Consider the following 18,593-nt stretch of genomic DNA (forward strand, 5'->3'; position numbering starts at 1 on the left):
TGGGATTTAGCGATGAGGAGTGACAGATTGTTTGGTAAACGTATAGCATGTTCTATATGTTATAGTTATTTGAATGACTCTTACCATAATATGTTACGTTAACATACCAGGCACGTTCTCAGTTGGTTATTTATGCCTCATATAACGTACACTTATTCAGCCTGTTGTTCACTATTCTTTATTTATTTTAAATTGCCTTTCAAATGTCTATTCTTGGTGTTGGGTTTTATCAAATAAATTTCCCCCAAAAATGCGACTTATATATGTTTTTTTTTCCTTCTTTATTATGCATTTTCGGCCGGTATACCTTACAACCCGAGTTACTAGCATGCCAAATCATGAGTTTTACTACCATCAATGTTTCATTTGTATACTCTAGCCTTTAAATAGACCCCCCTTTTTTAGACCAGTTGATCTGCTGTTTTCTTTTCTCCTCTGCCCCCTCGCCGGGTTATTCCGGTTCCGGTGACCATAGATGAGGTGCTGGCTGTCCAGAGTTGGGACCCGGGGTGGACCGCTCGCCTGTGCATCGGTTGGGGACGTCTCTGCGCTACTGACCTGTCTCCGCTCGGGATGGTCTCCTGCTGGCCCCACTATGGACTAGACCAGGGGTGGGCATTTAATTTTTACCGGGGGCCGCATGAGCTACCCGAGCACTGCTGGAGGGCCACATCGACAATATTTCAATTAAATTTTGCTCAATATTATTTTTGATATATACCGTAAGATAAATAATAATAATAATAATAATAATAATAGTAATACTTCAACATAGTGTGTGTAACAGCATTCCATGACTAATATATATAAATTAACATGAATAATAAATGACAGTAAAATAAGCACACGTATGACTGAGGAGTCATAGTGTAACTTTGTGTGGTGTTTGAGTTGTCCGACTTTTTGTGTGGCCTTAAACGCACCAGTGGTTTAGTGCTATGCGTGTTGGTGACAGATGACAAGTTGGTTTTGGCTTGGTTTGTACGGCAGAAAATGACTAGTTTTTCGAGATAGAATTGTTTTACTCATGTTTTTGGTGTGGTTATGTCCGAATATAAACAGTTTTGTTCAATAAAGTGATCGATATAATTCCTGTCCTCGAAGCATCTCGATAGACGTTACAATAATTGAACGGTGTTCAATTGAACGGTGTTGACGAACACCGTTAGGGCCGCTTGTTGTCACTGTCACTCAAAGTTGCATTGCAAAATTCCATAGAATAAATATGTTTATTTTGTTTAGAATTCAGATGGGATTTGATTTGGTGCGCGGCATATACTTGCTGCGCGCAGCGGACGCATGAGCAGTGCGCAATTGCGCAGGCACGCACCTTAGGTGAGGGGACGTTGCTTTGCAGTTCATGTGTTGTTGAAAACACGGCCTTCCTCATCAACTTTTCTCTTTTTGGCGTCTCGGGTGTAAACCGTGCATCACTTGTCGCTGCATGTGCACCTTCACTCACAGGTTACACACGGACACACGCCCATAAATAATACTTTTCAAAATAAAAGCAGCACAGTTGTATTGCGCGCAGGACATAGATGTTTTTTCAACTTTATTTTGTAATTGCAGTTGTTCACATTCACTCACAATCACGCATACGTCCACACGGAAGTAATACAAATAACGATTTTCAAAACAAAAGCAGCACCGTTGTATTGCACACTCGACATAGATACTTTTTAAAATTTATTTTGTAATTTATAATTGGCCTCACGCGGGCCGGACAGGGACGCACAAAGGGCCGGATGCGGCCCGCGGGCCGCAGAATGCCCAGGTCTGGACTAGACTCTCACTGTTATGTGGATCCACTAGGGACTGTACTTAGAGGGGGGGCTACCCACATATGCGGTCCTCTCCAAGGTTTCTCATAGTCATTCACATCGACGTCCCTTGTGTGGGCTCTGTGCCGAGGATGTCGTTGTGGCTTGTGCAGCCCTTTGAGACTTTTGTGATTTAGGGCTATATAAATAAACATTGATTGATTGATTGATTGATTGTTTCATTATCCCTATCTTTCGGCTTTTCAGTGAGTGATCTGCATAAATGGTTTTACATTAGATGACCCTTCTCACGCAACTTTGGCACGGAATCGGAACCATGATCCCATGTATCATTACATCACCAGGGATTTTATCATCGCAACAGAACAGTTATTTATATTTGCATTATTTCACGTGTTCAACCTTAGACGTTCTAATGTACCACTGTTCAAAACTATCGACGAGCCTACTCATTTATTCTGTTGCTCTACCTTCTGAGATGCTGGAGTCATGGAACATTGTTTCAAAGGCTTGGTGGATTTCTGCAAAAGATGGTCTGTCCAATGGACTCCACTGCCAGCCTGGTAGGAACACAATCAAGTTTATTCTACATAAAGTAAGGACCGCATTAACATAATAATCCAAAGAATTCTTGTTGTTCTGGAGGGAAATCTACTTACATGCTCTCATAAGCTCATAGACCTTTGGTGGGCATCCCTCGGGTTGTTCCATGCGGTAGCCCTTCTCCAGAAGGTCATAGACCTGAGACAAATCAATGCCTGGATATGGAGACATTCCGTAGGTGGCAATTTCCCACAACAGGACCCCAAAAGCTACAGGACAACACAATATGGTTCAGCAACCATAAGTGCAGTGATAATACTGTTATTGAATCCATGAGATGTGTTACTCACCCCATACGTCAGATTTGATGGAGAAGGTGTTGTAGGCAAGGCTCTCGGGCGCGGTCCACTTGATGGGGAATTTTGCCCCAGCGTGCGCAGTGTAGGTGTCACCAGTCATCAACCTGCTCAGACCAAAGTCTGCCACCTTAACAACATGATTCTCCCCAACCAGGCAGTTTCTTGCGGCTAGATCCCTGAGAAGGGAATGAGATGTTAGAGTAGCTGAAAAATATTCATTATGCCTTCTTATTGGCCATACTTTCACTTTCTTCCTTCCAAGCTTTAGGTATAGTACAGTGTTTCCCATAAACTGCCAAGATACCTGTGGCGGTGGGGGCGTGGCTATGGGCGTGGTCACCATGACATCGAGTAATTTGCATAATTTACTACAATAATATGATTTTCTCTAAAAAGGCTCAAAAAATGTATACTTACTAATTAATAATAACAGTTTTGTTTTAAACGTCCATCCATCCATCCATCCATCTATCCATCCATCCATTTTACAATATAATTACAACACTTTTTGTACATATTTATATACAGATTTGAACAATAAGTTATTCACTGAAATATATTTATTAATTGTGGTTCTTACAAAAAATATATCTTATAAAATATAAAAGCTAAAATGTCTCTTAAACTCTGCCCCTTTAATTAGTGCATACTAAATAATGTAACTTTAGCCTACTACTACAACCATATTATTTACCAGCAACATAAAGTGAAACAGAGGCAGAGGTGTCCTGCCACAGTCAGTAACAAATAAACAGAAAACAGTAGTGGTCAAATACAAATAAGGCAACAAGAGAAGTATCCTACACTTCTCTTTTGTAAAGTAAATCTCAACAGCCTATATGGGCATCTACATCAACTATATGATTTGCCTGAGAAGCTGGACAGGACAAAAAAAATATATATATTTTTTTTATTATTTTATTTTATTTTTATTTTTATTTGTGGCGGACGTAATTCTTTCGTGGCGGGCCGCCACAAATAAATGAATGTGTGGGAAACACTGTAGTATATATCTTCTTAATACTTTATTACTTTGTATATTTCACCTCAGCCAAGGTGTATATATTCCTAACCTGAAAAGCTGAAAGTATGAGACAGTAAGAGTTTTATACTAAATAAAAGCACAAAGAAATGGCACCTGGATTTTTTTTTTAAAATCACTTACCTGTGGATGAAATTCTTTTTTTCCAAGTATTCCATTGCAGAGGAGATCTGTGTGGCCATGTAGAGCAGAACCACAGCATTCACTTCTTCCTTGTCGCAGTCTCTCAAGTAGTCCAGAAGGTTACCATGTGGCATGTACTCGGTCACGATGTAAAACGGAGGCTCCAATGTACACACACCTGTGGGAGAGGCAGCTTTATTATACTTCACTCCTACCAGCGTGGTGATTTTTTTCCCTTTTTTTATTTGTGTGATACAATTTTAGTACTATTTGACTCAAACTAGAATTTATTTAGATGCATGGTTTGGTTTATTAAAAATAAATGATAAACAAATTGTTTAATCAAATATATTTTAGTACAAAACAAAAATCACAATAAAACAACCCTCTGTGTACTATCCCCTAATTAATATTTTTTGTCATCGGCAGGAATTAAACCAACATTTTCTGCTTCAAAAGCGCTTGCTCTTCTAACCCAGTGGTTCTCAGACTTTTTCACCTAGTACCACCTCAGAAAAAACTTGGCTTTCCAAGTACCACCATAACGACCGACATTAGAATAGTAGCAGAGGTTTTATTTGAACAACTATATTTAATATATTTGGCCACTACTCCTCCATGAATCGCCAACTTAATGTGGTGGGGGAGTTTGAGTACCCAAATGATCCAAGGAGCTATGTTGTCAGGGCTACATGCCCCTGGTAGGGTTCCCAAGGCAAACTGGTCCAAGGTGACGGGTCAGACTAAGAGCGATTCAGAAGACTCTTATGAAGAAAGGAAAATCGAGGAACCGCACCTCGCCCGGGCGAGGGACATTGGGGCCCCACTATGGATCGCCAGGCCAAGTGCAGGGGCTTGTCAGCGAGCGCCTGGTGGCCGGGACTTCCTCCACAGAGCCCGAAAGAGAGACGTGGAACCGCCCCCCCCACACACACCCCACCTGCAGGGTGGTCCATGAGAGGGTAGCAGTCGAATGCCTCGGCGACTCGGTCCTTGGTTGACAAGTCCTGTTGTCGGGACGTGGAATGTCACCTCTCTGGCGGGAAGGAGCCTGAGCTTGTGAATGAGGTCGAGAGATACCGTCTAGATATAGTTGGGCTCACCTTAAAGGCCTACTGAAACCCACTACTACCGACCACACAGTCTGATAGTTTATATATCAATGATGAAATCTTAACATTGCAACACATGCACTTATAAAGTGCAATTTAAAATTTCCCCGGGAACTTCCGGTTGAAAACGTCTTGATATGATGACGTTTGCGCGTGACGTCAATGGTTGAATTGGAAGTATCCGGACACCATTGCATCCCAATACAAACAGCTCTGTTTTCATCGCAAAATTCCACAGTGTTCTGGACATCTGTGTTGGTGAATCTTTTGCAATTTGTTTAATGAACAATGGAGACTTCAAAGAAGAAAGCTGTAGGTGGGATCGGTGTATTAGCGGCTGGCTGCAGCAACACAACCAGGAGGACTTTGAGGTGGATAGCAGACGCGCTATCCGACGCTAGCCGCCGACCGCATCGATGATCGGGTGAAGTCCTTTGTCGCGCCGTCGATCGCTGGAACGCAGGTGAGCACGGGTGCTGATGAGCAGATGAGGGCTGGCGTAGGTGGATAGCTAATGTTTTTAGCATAGCTCTGTGAGGTCCCGTAGCTAAGTTAGCTTCAATGGCGTCGTTAGCATTGTTAAGTTTCGCCAGGCTGGAAAGCATTAACCGTGTAGTTACAGGTCCAGTGTTTAATAGTATTGTTGATTTTCTGTCTATCCTTCCAGTCAGGGGCTTATTTATTTTGTTTCTATCAGCAGTTAAGCCCGATGCTATCACGTTAGCTCTGTAGCTAAAGTGTTTCGCCGATGTACTGTCGTGGAGATAAAAGTCACGGTGAATGTCCATTTCGCGTTCTCGACTCTCATTTTCAAGAGGATATAGTATCCGAGGTGGTTTAAAATACAAATCCGTGATCCACAATAGAAAAAGGAGAAAGTGTGGAATCCAATGAACCAGCTTGTACCTAAGTTACGGTCAGAGCGAAAAAAGATATGTCCTGCACTGCACTCTAGTCCTTCACTCTGACGTTCCTCATCCACGAATCTTTCATTCTCGCTCAAATTAATGGGGTAATCGTCGCTTTCTCGGTCCGAATCGCTCTCGCTGCTGGTGTAAACAATGGGGAAATGCGAGGAGCCTTTCAACCAATGACGTCACGCTACTTCCGGTACAGGCAAGGATTTTTTTTATCAGCGACCAAAAGTTGCGAACTTTATCGTCGATGTTCTCTACTAAATCCTTTCAGCAAAAATATGGCAATATCGCGAAATGATCAAGTATGACACATAGAATGGATCTGCTATCCCCGTTTAAATAAAACAATTTCATTTCAGTAGGCCTTTAACGCACAGCATTGGCTCTGGAACCAAACTCCTTAAGGAGATGGACTTTACTATATGTATTCTGGAGTTGCCACGGGGAATAGGCGGCGAGCACGTGTGGGCTTATTATTAGCTCCCCGGCTTGGCGCCTGTGAGTTTACCAGTTCAAACATTAAATATGTTGTCTTTGCAGTGTATTCCATTGAATATAGGTTGAAAAGGATTTGCAAATCATTGTGTTCTGTTTTTATTTACGATTTACACAACATGCCAACTTCACTGGTTTTGGGTTTTGTAGTTATAGTGTGTATATGAAACTTTAACGGAGGCTTTTGGATATCTTTTTTAAGGGCTTTTATAGACAGAATAGAGAAACTACCATAGGCTCCATCGTAAACGAACTATTGATTGCATTTATTTACTATTTACAAAGCATTAAAAAAATAAAAACATGTTCTTTTTTACATCAGGATTGTGAATGATAAGAAAAATTACCAAAATACTGCAGTTCTCCTTTAAAGCCACAGACACATAAAAAGTTCAGTTTCCAGTTGAGCTTACGAAAAGCACTTTTAACCTGTCCAAATTTCAGAATCAACGCTAGGTATTAACCAATATACGATTGTGTGACCTTTAAGACTTACATTTTTAAAAATAGTATAATATGGGACTAATCTATGAGGAATGTGGTTATAGCCCTGTTCCATATGAGACAAATGGTGTTGTACAGTTACGACAAACTATAAAACAGAGACGATACTGACCTAAAAGCTGAACCAAGTTTGGATGTTTGACCTCTTTCATTACAGCAGCCTCTTTCAAAAATTCCTCAACTTCCATGGTATCCTCCTGTTATTAAAGAAATAGAGATAAATACAAACAACAACCGTTAATAATAATAATAATGGGAGATACCACAGACAAGGCAATTTCAATTTGTATGTAATACCACAGTCTAACTGCAGGTGGTGACTTACAACCATGTTTGGCCATTGCCAGATAACAAAAAAGTACATACAACAAACCTTGAGCGTCTTGACTGCCACTGTGAGGTTGTACTTCTTCCACACGCCCACGTACACCTCGCCGTACTGGCCTCCTCCGAGCTTGTGCTTCATAGTGATGTCGGTGCGCTCCATCTCCCACTTGTCATGGATGGGCGATACACCGTACACGGTGGGCTTGTTGCACTTGGGTGCTGGGTAGTGCAGTGTGGTGACCAGGCCGTCCGCTACTGTGGAGTGGTGGTGGACCAGCTCAGCCAGGGTGGCGAAGCGGCTCTCGGAGGTCACATATACCTAGATGAGGTGATTGTTTAACTATTGGATGCCGTAGTTTACAGTGTAATATTAATATAACAACTCATAAATAACGTTTACATAACCTTACCTTGCCATCCGAGGAAGTGTTAATCCGGTAGTGGTAGACTCTACCCTCATAGCGGAGGGAAATGGACAGCTGTCCGGGGCTGCTTTCACTTTCCCGGACAAGAAAGCTGCCATTTATAAGGGACGACAGCAGGTACTCGGCGGCACTGCGCGACACAGGCCCGTGGTACCAGCTATGCTTCTCCAGGCTGTTGACAGGTGTAATGTAGTTGGACGGGACCCAACCCTGGCCGTTCTTAGAGCGAACCTCACTCCACTCTCCATTCTGGTTGTAGCCCAACACGCGTAACTTCTCGCCTAGATAATAGACACAGGAGGGAATATATCAAGACTACATAAACCACAGGTGTCAAACTCAAGGCCTGGGGGCCAGATCTGGCCCGCAAACACCTGGAAATGATGTGTCAATATTTTCTCACTCAATGTAATGGATTTTTTTCATTTTGACAGAAAAAATATATGTACTGCTTGAAATTGCATGCCTTCTAAACTTTAATAGTATCCATTATTGCAACAAATATTACTGTAGCTTATCATTCCAAACATTTTTTGTCTAAATAAAAATAAATACTTAAATATCTGCTTGACTTATGATTTTACAGCAAACTACCCATCAAATGAATGAAAATGACAATACATTTTACGGTGTTCTTTATAACATATTACTGTAAATTGAAAAAACCTACCATTTTTTGGCGTTAAAATTCTGTTGATTGAGCTGCCATATTTTTACTGTAAAAACTCGTTTTTAACGGTGTATTAATGGAAAAACGATACATTTGTTTTTATGGTAGAAAAACTGGCAGCTAACTAACTAACTAACTAACTAACTAACTAACTAACTAACTAACTAACTAACTAACTAACACAAACTATTCTCCCCTCTCCCCTCAGGCAGGAGACTACGGTCCATCCAGACCCAAACCTGCCGCCACCTGAACAGTTTTTTCCCCTCGGCCATCAGGCACATGAACAATAACAAGATTTGATAGCTCAGTTACAGCTCATTTTATTACCTATTCTGTGTTATACGTGTTTTATGTTGCACGATTGCACCAAGAAAAATTCCTAGTTGGTGAACCCGTTCTCAAACAATGGCAATAAAAACTATTCTGATTCTGAGCTAAGTAGCCAGAATAAAAAAGGAACTTTGTACTGTTTTTCCATTAACAATATAATGTTGTAAAAAAACAATGTAAATTTAATAGTACAATTCTGACAACTAAGCCACCAGCCTCGTCCGTAAAAAACAAAACAGTGGTACTGTTTTTATAGTTACCGAAAAATGTTGTAAGAAATAAATAAAAAAACACAATTTTACGGTAACATTTTGTAAATGTAACGTTTTTACAGTAAAATCGACAGTTAAAACAATTTATAAAATTAATAATGAAACCCAGAGGCAAATTCATACATTATTCGCTGTTACAAGCGGCCCTCTGATGGCAGCCATAACAGCGATGTGGCCCTCAATGAAAATGAGTTTGACATCCCTGACATAAACCAATGATTGTACAAAAACATACATTAGATGTTTTAAAAGTATGACGAAGTCAGGAGAGGCACAGTAGCTTAGAAAAATTAAGAACTGAAACAAAGATTAATAAAAAGAGAAGAACAAGATTTTTTTTTTTCTCAAACTGGTTAAATCATTTATTATTTCTTAAACCCACTAAGTTATGTTTAAAATATGTTTAGTTCCTCCGGAAAAAGAGTCAATAGATAGGGGTGAACACAGGAAAAAACTATATATTAAATATGCTCCCAAACATTAGTTTTCCATGGCCCCAAACATGCTATATTCGCTGAGAGGCGGGGGACTGTGCCATACTTTGAAAACCCCTTGCTTGAAGATTTGTCACCTGCAAAAGCAAATGAAAGGTTACAATCGAGCTCTTGATTATTAAAAGTTGTAAAATGTCCTCATCAATTTATTCTGTAAAATGTATTATGATACCACAAATTCACAACAAACCTATTCTGTTTATGCACTGTTCAAACTTGTTAAATTTAATTGCAAGTAAATGCAATATATATATTGCGGTATAGCTCGGTTGGTAGAGCGGCCGTGCCAGCAACTTAAGGGTTGCAGGTTCGATCCCCACATCCGCCATCCTAGTTACTGCCGTTGTGTCCTTGGGCAAGACACTTTACCCACCTGCTCCCAGTGCCACCCACACTGGTTTAAATGTGACTTAGATATTGGGTTTCACTATGTAAAGCGCTTTGAGTCACTAGAGAAAAGCGCTATATAAATATGATTCACTTCACTTCACTTTATTGATGAGATCTGTTGGAAAACTGGGTTGTAATTACAGCATCATTCTATCCTGCGTAATAGAATGTAAAAAGTAAGACGGTCAAAATTATTAATTTTCCTGAACTACAATAAATATACTTTTGAGATGTGATTAATCATAATTAGGGATGTAACGATAAGAACATTCTATATCACCTGACTAAAATGATCACGGTTATTACTATTACGATATTTATTGTATTGTGGTCAAAAAGTATTTATACACACAATGACATTTTTTTATTATTTCAAATAACTAAATAAATACACACACTGTTAGAAAAGCAACATTTGCATGTTTTAAGTTTCTTATGTTTCACTGATAAGTGGCGTTGTGTTGTCCTCTGTTCAGCGGTCCTTGAATGCACCATAAAAACACTTGCGTCATATTTCTCCAAGTATATATCGACCCCTTGAAGAGAACACAGCTTGTAGGTTTAATGTGCACAAATGAATAGCTTAGTTACTCAGACAGAAATGTGCTTATATAAGTTAAGATAGGGGTATGTCTTTGTCTTTAATAAATGGGTTATACTTGTATAGCGCTTTTCTACCTTCAAGGTACTCAAAGCGCTTTGACAGTATTTCCACATTTACCCATTCACACACAGATGGCGGGAGCTGCCATGCAAGGCGCTAACCAGCAGCCATCAGAGGCAAAGGGTGAAGGTCTTGCCCAAGGACACAACGGACGTGACTAGGAAGGTAGAAGGTGGGAATTGAACCCCAGTAACCAGCAACACTCCGATTGCTGGCACAGCCACTCTACCAACTTCGCCACGCCGTCCCTAATAAGAATATTGAAGTCATTAGAAAAGAGATTAAAGACAATGCATCTCAGCTACAACTGGGTTCTATTAACACAAATACGACTGTATATACGACGGATACCGCCCTCCAAAATAGTTTCTCCCTCTTTGATGAAATAACATTGGAGGAATTGTTAAAATGTGTAAATGGGACAAAACAAACAACATGTTTACTTGACCCAATTCCTGGGAAAATTATCAAGGAGCTTTTTGTTTTATTAGGTCCATCAGTGTTAAATATTATAAACTTATCACTTTCCTCTGGTACTGTTCCCCTAGCATTCAAAAAAGCGGTTATTCATCCTCTACTCAAAAGACCTAACCTCGATCCTGACCTCATGGTGAACTACCGGCCGGTGTCCCACCTTCCGTTTATCTCGAAAATCCTTGAAAAAATTGTCGCACAGCAGCTAAATGAACACTTAGCGTCTAACAATCTCTGTGAACCTTTTCAATCCGGTTTCAGGGCAAATCACTCTACGGAGACAGCCCTCGCAAAAATGACTAATGATCTATTGCTAACGATGGATTCTGATGCGTCATCTATGTTGCTGCTTCTTGATCTTAGCGCCGCTTTCGATACTGTTGATCATAATATTTTATTAGAGCGTATCAAAACGCGTATTGGGATGTCAGACTTAGCCTTGTCTTGGTTTAACTCTTATCTTACTGACAGGATGCAGTGTGTCTCCCATAACAATGTGACCTCGGACTATGTTAAGGTAACGTGCGGAGTTCCCCAGGGTTCGGTTCTTGGCCCTGCACTCTTTAGTATTTACATGCTGCCGCTAGGTGACATCATACGCAAATACGGTGTTAGCTTTCACTGTTATGCGGATGACACCCAACTCTACATGCCCCTAAAGCTGACAAACGCTTGTCAGCTGGAGGCGTGTCTTAATGAAATTAAACAATGGATGTCCGCTAACTTTTTGCAACTCAACGCTAAGAAAACGGAAATGCTGATTATCGGTCCTGCTCAACACTGACATCTATTTAATAATACCACCTTAACATTTGACAACCAAACAATTAAACAAGGCGACTCGGTAAAGAATCTGGGTATTATCTTCGACCCAACTCTCTCGTTTGAGTCACACATTAAGAGTGTTACTAAAACGGCCTTCTTTCATCTCCGTAATATCGCTAAAATTCGTTCCATTTTGTCCACAAACGATGCTGAGATCATTATCCATGCGTTCGTTACATCTCGTCTCGATTACTGTAACGTTTTATTTTCGGGCCTCCCTATGTCTAGCATTAAAAGATTACAGATGGTACAAAATTCGGCTGCTAGACTTTTGACAAAAACAAGAAAGTTTGATCATATTACGCCTATACTGGCTCACTTGCACTGGCTTCCTGTGCACCTAAGATGCGACTTTAAGGTTTTACTACTTACGTATAAAATACTACACGGTCAAGCTCCTGCCTATCTTGCCGATTGTATTGTACCATATGTCCCGGCAAGAAATCTGCGTTCAAAGAACTCCGGCTTATTAGTGATTCCCAGAGCCCAAAAAAAGTCTGCGGGCTATAGAGCGTTTTCTATTCGGGCTCCAATATTATGGAAAGCCCTCCCGGTAAAAGTTAGAGATGCTACCTCAGTAGAAGCATTTAAGTCTCATCTTAAAACTCATTTGTATACTCTAGCCTTTAAATAGACTCCCTTTTTAGACCAGTTGATCTGCCGTTTCTTTTCTTTTTTTTTCTACTCTGCTCCGGGGTGGACCGCTAGCCTGTCCATCAGATGGGGACATCTCTACGCTGCTGACCCGTCTCCGCTTGGGATGGTTCCTGCTGGCCCCACTATGGACTGGACTTTCGCTGATGTGTTGGACTTTCACAATATTATGTCAGACCCACTCGACATCCATTGCTTTCGGTCTCCCCTAGAGGGGGGGGGGTTACCCACATATGCGGTCCTCTCCAAGGTTTCTCATAGTCATTCACATTGACGTCCCACTGGGGTGAGTTTTCCTTGCCCGTATGTGGGCTCTGTACCGAGGATGTCGTTGTGGCTTGTACAGCCCTTTGAGACACTTGTGATTTAGGGCTATATAAATAAACATTGATTGATTGATTGAATATTATTAATCGTGTATTTACATGTTCATGGTTTAATAGTATTATTGATCTTCTGTCTATCCATCCAGTCAGGGTTTTTTTTTTTTTAGTTTCTATCTGCATTTGAGACTGGCGCTATCGCGTTGGCTACGTTGCTAGGTTAGCTTCTGTTTTTTTAGCTTCGCCAAGCTGAATATTATTAATCGTGCATTTACATGTTCATGGTTTAATAGTATTATTGATCTTCTGTCTATCAATCCAGTCAGGTTTTTTTTTAATTTAGTTTCTATCTGCATTTGAGACTGCTGCTATAACGTTGGCTACGTAGCTAGGTTAGCTTCTATTTTTTTAGCTTCGCAAAGCTGAATTATTAATCGTGTATTTACATGTTCAGTCACTGTGAATGTCCATTTCGCGTTCTCGACTCTCATTTTCAAGAGGATATAGTATCTGAGATGGTTTAAAATACAAATCTGTGGTACACAATAGAAAAAGGAGAGAGTGTGGAATCCAATGAGCCAGCTTGTACCTAAGTTACGGTCAGAGCGAAAAAAGATACGTCCATCACTGCCTCTCAAGTCCTTCACTGTAACGTTCCTCATCTACGAATCTTTCATCCTCGCTCAAATTAATGGGGTAATCGTCACTTTCTCGGTCCGAATCTCTCTCGCTCCATTGTAAACAACGGGGAAATGTGAGCAGCACTACCGCTTGTGACGTCACGCTACTTCCGGTACAGGCAAGGCTTTTTTTTATCAGCGAGCAAAAGTTGCGAACTTTATCGTCGATTTTCTCTACTAAATCCTTTCAGCAAAAATATGGCAATATCGCGAAATGATCAAGTATGACACATAGAATGGATCTGCTATTCCCGTTTAAATAAAAACATTTCATTTCAGTAGGCCTTTAAGAACTGTTTTCGTTCATTCCCTAATCATGATTCATTGAATAATTACAGTAGATTAATTGCTTGCATTATTTAACTAAACTTTAAAAAAAAACCTGATATTTTGACACAAATGCTGTCTGTCAGAATGGTATACTTGAAGGTGTAATTTATTGGCTCAATTTGGTAACAGTATTATCTGGTCCAATCGGGGTGTACTTAGAAGCAAAATTTGCCAGTGAGCACATCAGTCGGAGTCTACTCACTTATCTTTGCACCGGTATGTGCATTGACCTGATCAGTGACCGTATAACAACCCGTGCCGCCTTTCAGGTAAACATCCGTGGTTAAGGTAAAGGAGCATGTGCAGTCAAAATAAATACAAAGACTCACCTGCTTTGATACATGATTAATGTGTGTGATTAACCGACCTGGTAAAAAGTAATTTAAAAAATACATTCATACGTTCTAAAATCAGCGCTCATTAACTGGCGGACCGTAGTACAATACTGGACCTAAGTGTTGTCCTATACAAACCTGGATGAAAAATTAATTTTTTTGGCTTGTCATTAGGTTGGAAAGTTGGCGGTAGTGTCTTGGTGGCACAACACAAAAAGGAAAGATATGGTCATATTGTGAGTCCTGCTGAACTACACCAAAAAGCTGTGCACCATTAAGAGAGCGAGGTCGGGCAAAGGCAGACATGTAGTGACTTGGAGTCTGTTCTCTGTCAGTCTCTTGACGTCAGAGACATGAGACATTTAAAGAAGAGCGTGACGCTTGATTTTCTCGAAACTGGAGGACGGAGTGTTTCCATAACCCAGCACTGCCTTTCTGTACCTTATTATCTGGCAGATGTAGATTGCCAAAAGTAAACAACCTACAGCAGAGGTCTTTAACAGGGGTCCGTGGAGGTACTGCAGGAGGGTCGTGACATTTTTGGCATTTAACACTGATCCAACAGACTGCAGTGGACATATAAATGGAGGCAGAAGACCTGTGGATGAATTACTACAGTAGTGAATCTTACGAGCAGAAGAAAGTCCACGGCAAAGATAATAAACTGGCAGCGTGTAGCTAAGTTCAGTTAGATTTTTGAGCTACTTGCGTTATTTTGCAGCAGTCCTGAAAAACAACAAAGTGTTACTGTCATATTTAGGATGTTTGAGTTTTGCAGTATATTCTTAAAAAAGCAGCCTTAAGGTGTCTAAATAATTTTTGCAGTGACTCTTAAAATCAGTCTTTGACTGGTGTTTTTTTGCGGGTTGATCCTTAAAAACGGTAGCGAGAGCCTGTCAAAGCTAAAAAATCTTTGAGTTTGGTTTGTGCATCAGATCCTGAATGGTCAACACGGTGCTCCTGTTTTAATGTATGATTTTATTACTGTATTCACAAATAGGCATTTGATAATGTAAACGTTTTGTGTAATGACATAGCTTTGCATTAACATGATATAAAATAAGCTTTCTGAAAATGTGCTCCCTAACCAAGTGGAAGTATAGAAAACAAAAAGACTATAATGCGAAAAAGCTACTAAATGTACTATAAATATACCATTCAACAGCTTTCTCTGCACAAATAAAAACACTAACTGCACCGCTTTGCAATTTCACTGATTAGAAGGACAAAAGGACTTTCGTGCAGCTAATTCCTGTTTGTAGTCAACTCCTTCCTGCAGGGAGTATCCACTGGCTGTGACGGATGAAAAAAAAAATCCATCTTTTCACATATCTGTGTTATCACTATCACTCAGCTATGGACACTTGAGTATGAAAATACTTTTTGTAAAATACAGTACAGGCCAAAAGTTTGGACACACCTTCAAATTAAATGCGTTTCTTTATTTTCATGACTATTTACATTGTAGATTGTCACTGAAGGCATACAAGCTATGAATGAACACATGTCGAGTTATGTACTTAACAAAAAAAGGTGAAATAACTGAAAACATGTTTGTGGATGGGGGTGTGGCCTGCGGGCCTGCCGCGGAACGGGGTGTGCAAGGACCGGCCTCGAAGACAGCGACAGGTGAGTAGATTAGATAATAAGGCTGTGCCTTGTTATCTAATCACCTGTCACCTTTATTAGCAGCAGCCGGAACGAGACAGGGAGTTGGAGTGGGAGCCAGAGAGAGAGAGAGAGAGACACGGACTAAGACAAAGACATTTTGCTGGAAAGCAAAATCCTCTCAGCATTTATGAAAATAAAACAGTGTTGTACCCTGAAATCCGGGCTCTCGTGGCAGTGTGTGGTGGTCCGAGGAACCCACTAGAGGGCAACCTCTACAATGTTTTATATTCTAGTTTCTTCAAAATAGCAACACTTTGCTCTGATTACTGATTTGCACACTCTTGGTAATGAGCTTCAAGAGGTAGTCATCTGAAATGGTTTTCACTTCACGTTTGCCTTATCAGGGTCGATGAGTGGAATTTCTTGCTTTATCAATGGGGTTGGGACCATCAGTTATGTTGTGAATGAGAAGGTGTGTCCAAACTTTTGGCCTGTACTGTAAGTGAGATTAAATAAATTGGAAGCACTGTAAAAACATTCCAATGGTATTACTTTACATGAAACTGCTTTCATCAATAATGACCACCTGCCAATCAATGGCATGGCCTGAAGGAGCGTCTGCTAAGCAAATCGGTACGCAGTTCTGTTGCAAGACATGCTTTTGTTGAAGGTGTGGATATCAACAATAACAAGGCATAACCAAGCAACTGCTTCAAGCATGTTTGATGATGCAGACATGATTCATATTCTGTTCACTTTGGACATGATTCAGCCTGCAATGACGCGCCATGATGCATGTTATATCAGCAGCCATGAGATAATATGCACACTTCACTTAGAGACAAAACAACTCTAGCTAAATAATGATAAAGCTCAGTTTTGATTGAAACTGGCTGTAAGGTGTTTATTTGACAATATGTTTGTTATTGTAGTTTTAGGAGGTTTCAGTAAGGTGGAAGAAAAAACTATCAAAAACAGATCAATCAGTATGATGTGGTGTGGTTTGACAGACACCAATCTACAACCACACATATCCCGATTAGCAGGTTGACTGACCACTTTAACCTGACTAAATAACTTGATAGGCTGGATCCTTAACTTTTTAACGAACATAAACCAGAAAGTCAGGGTCAATGATACTTTGTCTGTCAGGAAAGGCACTTCTACCGGCTCACCACAAGGTTGTGCGTTGTCTCCTCTGTTATTTATTTTGTACACAAACATGTGTCGGGAGTAAATATGACAACAGAACAATAATCAAATATGCTGATGATTCAGTAATTGTTAGTTTGCTAAATGGAGTTGAAAACCGGCATGGCCCCATTATTGATGACTTGTACGCTGGTGTGATGACTCTTACCTCCAGCTCAACTTATCAAAAACAAAATACATGCTGATTGATTTTAGGAAGACACCCAATGTGAACCAGCAAACTGTGATTAAAAACCAGGTAATTGAATATGTGCACAAGTATACATACCTTGGGACTATAATTGATGAACAACTGAAATTTTTGAAGCTAACTGTGATGCAGTGTGTAAAAAGGCTCACCAACGTTTGTACTGTCTGAGAAAACTGCCTCATTTTAATGTTGACAAGACCATCATGATCATGTTTTACCGTGATTTTATAGAATCTGTTTTGTCCTTCCCCCTGGTCTCATGGTTCAGTCACCTAAATTCCCTAAATCAAATGGTCAGGTAATTTAATTGGTGAGTCTTAATTGTCTCCAGCCACCCTCTACAACAACCAGGTAGTGAGGATAGCTTCCTCCATTTAACTGATGTATCTCACTACCTACACATCCATTTTCAGTTTCTACCATCTGGACGGAGGTTTTTAGTCCCAATAGGCAAAATAAAACAGTACAGATGTAGTTTTGTCCCAGCTGCCATCACAGAACTAAATAAGCTGTAGTATCTATTTTTGCCTGTATTTATTTTAGTGCAATTTATTATTTTATTATAAATGATAAATGGGTTATACTTGTATAGCGCTTTTCTACCTTCAAGGTACTCAAAGCGCTTTGACAGTATTTCCACATTCACCCATTCACACACACATTGGCGGGAGCTGCCATGCAAGGCGCTAACCAGCAGCCATCAGGAGCAAGGGTGAAGTGTCTTGCCCAAGGACACAACGGACGTGACTAGGATGGTAGAAGGTGGGGATTGAACCCCAGTAACCAGCAACCCTCCAATTGCTGGCCCGGCCACTCTACCAACTTCGCCACGCGAAGGTGTTTTATTCTGGCTTGTCCCAAATCTTATCTGATTGGGATTTTATATGTTTGATCCTTTTTATGGGGAACTTTAAGTACATGTACTATTTTGTGATCTTGGCAATGTTTGTGATGCTTGACATGTGGTAGTTCGTTGTATTGCATATCTAAGATGTTACTTTCTCTGTATGTTTAAATGGATGTCCTGATCTTGCTGGCTGCAAAACAAGTTTTTTCCTTTGAGTACTAATAAAGTAAGCTAACCTAACAAAAAACCTAGTGACTAAATAACTTTCTTGTAAACACCTTTTGGATTTGATGTCGTTATACCGTGCCGGTTTATTGAAATAATGCAAATGTCATTCTTAATAAATAAAAAATCTAAATGACCTGTTATTCAAGACTGTACATAAGCGGGAAAAAAATGAACATTTTCCACTATTTACCTTTCGTGATGCTGAGAGTATTGTCCCCACTGGCGACAAAGTCATAAAGTGCAACAAACAGGTTGGGGTCGCTCTCAGCTGCCCCCAGCAAGTTCTCCTTGGAGCTCCAGCGTACCGCTTCTGTCAGGGCTGCAGAGTCCAGGCCGAACGGCCTGTGGAGAGCTTCTGGAAAAAGGGAGAAACAAAAAAGGAGAAGATGAGTGATGATACATTTAGCAAGCCAGCATGAGGGCCCACTGC

General features: G+C 40.4%; 1 protein-coding gene across 3 annotated transcripts in view; it reads right to left on the reverse strand.

Annotated features, from left to right (window-relative positions):
- Positions 1-18,593, reverse strand: part of abl2 (c-abl oncogene 2, non-receptor tyrosine kinase) — a 90,658-nt gene that overhangs the window by 8,588 nt on the left and 63,477 nt on the right. For all 3 annotated transcript variants that reach the window (XM_062038363.1, XM_062038365.1, XM_062038364.1), the window contains exons 2-9: positions 18,354-18,518; positions 7,617-7,912; positions 7,253-7,525; positions 6,992-7,076; positions 3,852-4,029; positions 2,678-2,862; positions 2,444-2,596; positions 2,255-2,344 (exon numbers count right to left, since the gene is read on the reverse strand). In XM_062038363.1, the coding sequence (XP_061894347.1) occupies positions 2,255-2,344; positions 2,444-2,596; positions 2,678-2,862; positions 3,852-4,029; positions 6,992-7,076; positions 7,253-7,525; positions 7,617-7,912; positions 18,354-18,518 (1,425 nt within the window). The remainder of the gene's footprint in view (positions 1-2,254; positions 2,345-2,443; positions 2,597-2,677; positions 2,863-3,851; positions 4,030-6,991; positions 7,077-7,252; positions 7,526-7,616; positions 7,913-18,353; positions 18,519-18,593) is intronic.

Source organism: Entelurus aequoreus, linkage group LG27 (genome assembly GCF_033978785.1).
Source record: "Entelurus aequoreus isolate RoL-2023_Sb linkage group LG27, RoL_Eaeq_v1.1, whole genome shotgun sequence".
Lineage (NCBI taxonomy): Eukaryota > Metazoa > Chordata > Actinopteri > Syngnathiformes > Syngnathidae > Entelurus > Entelurus aequoreus.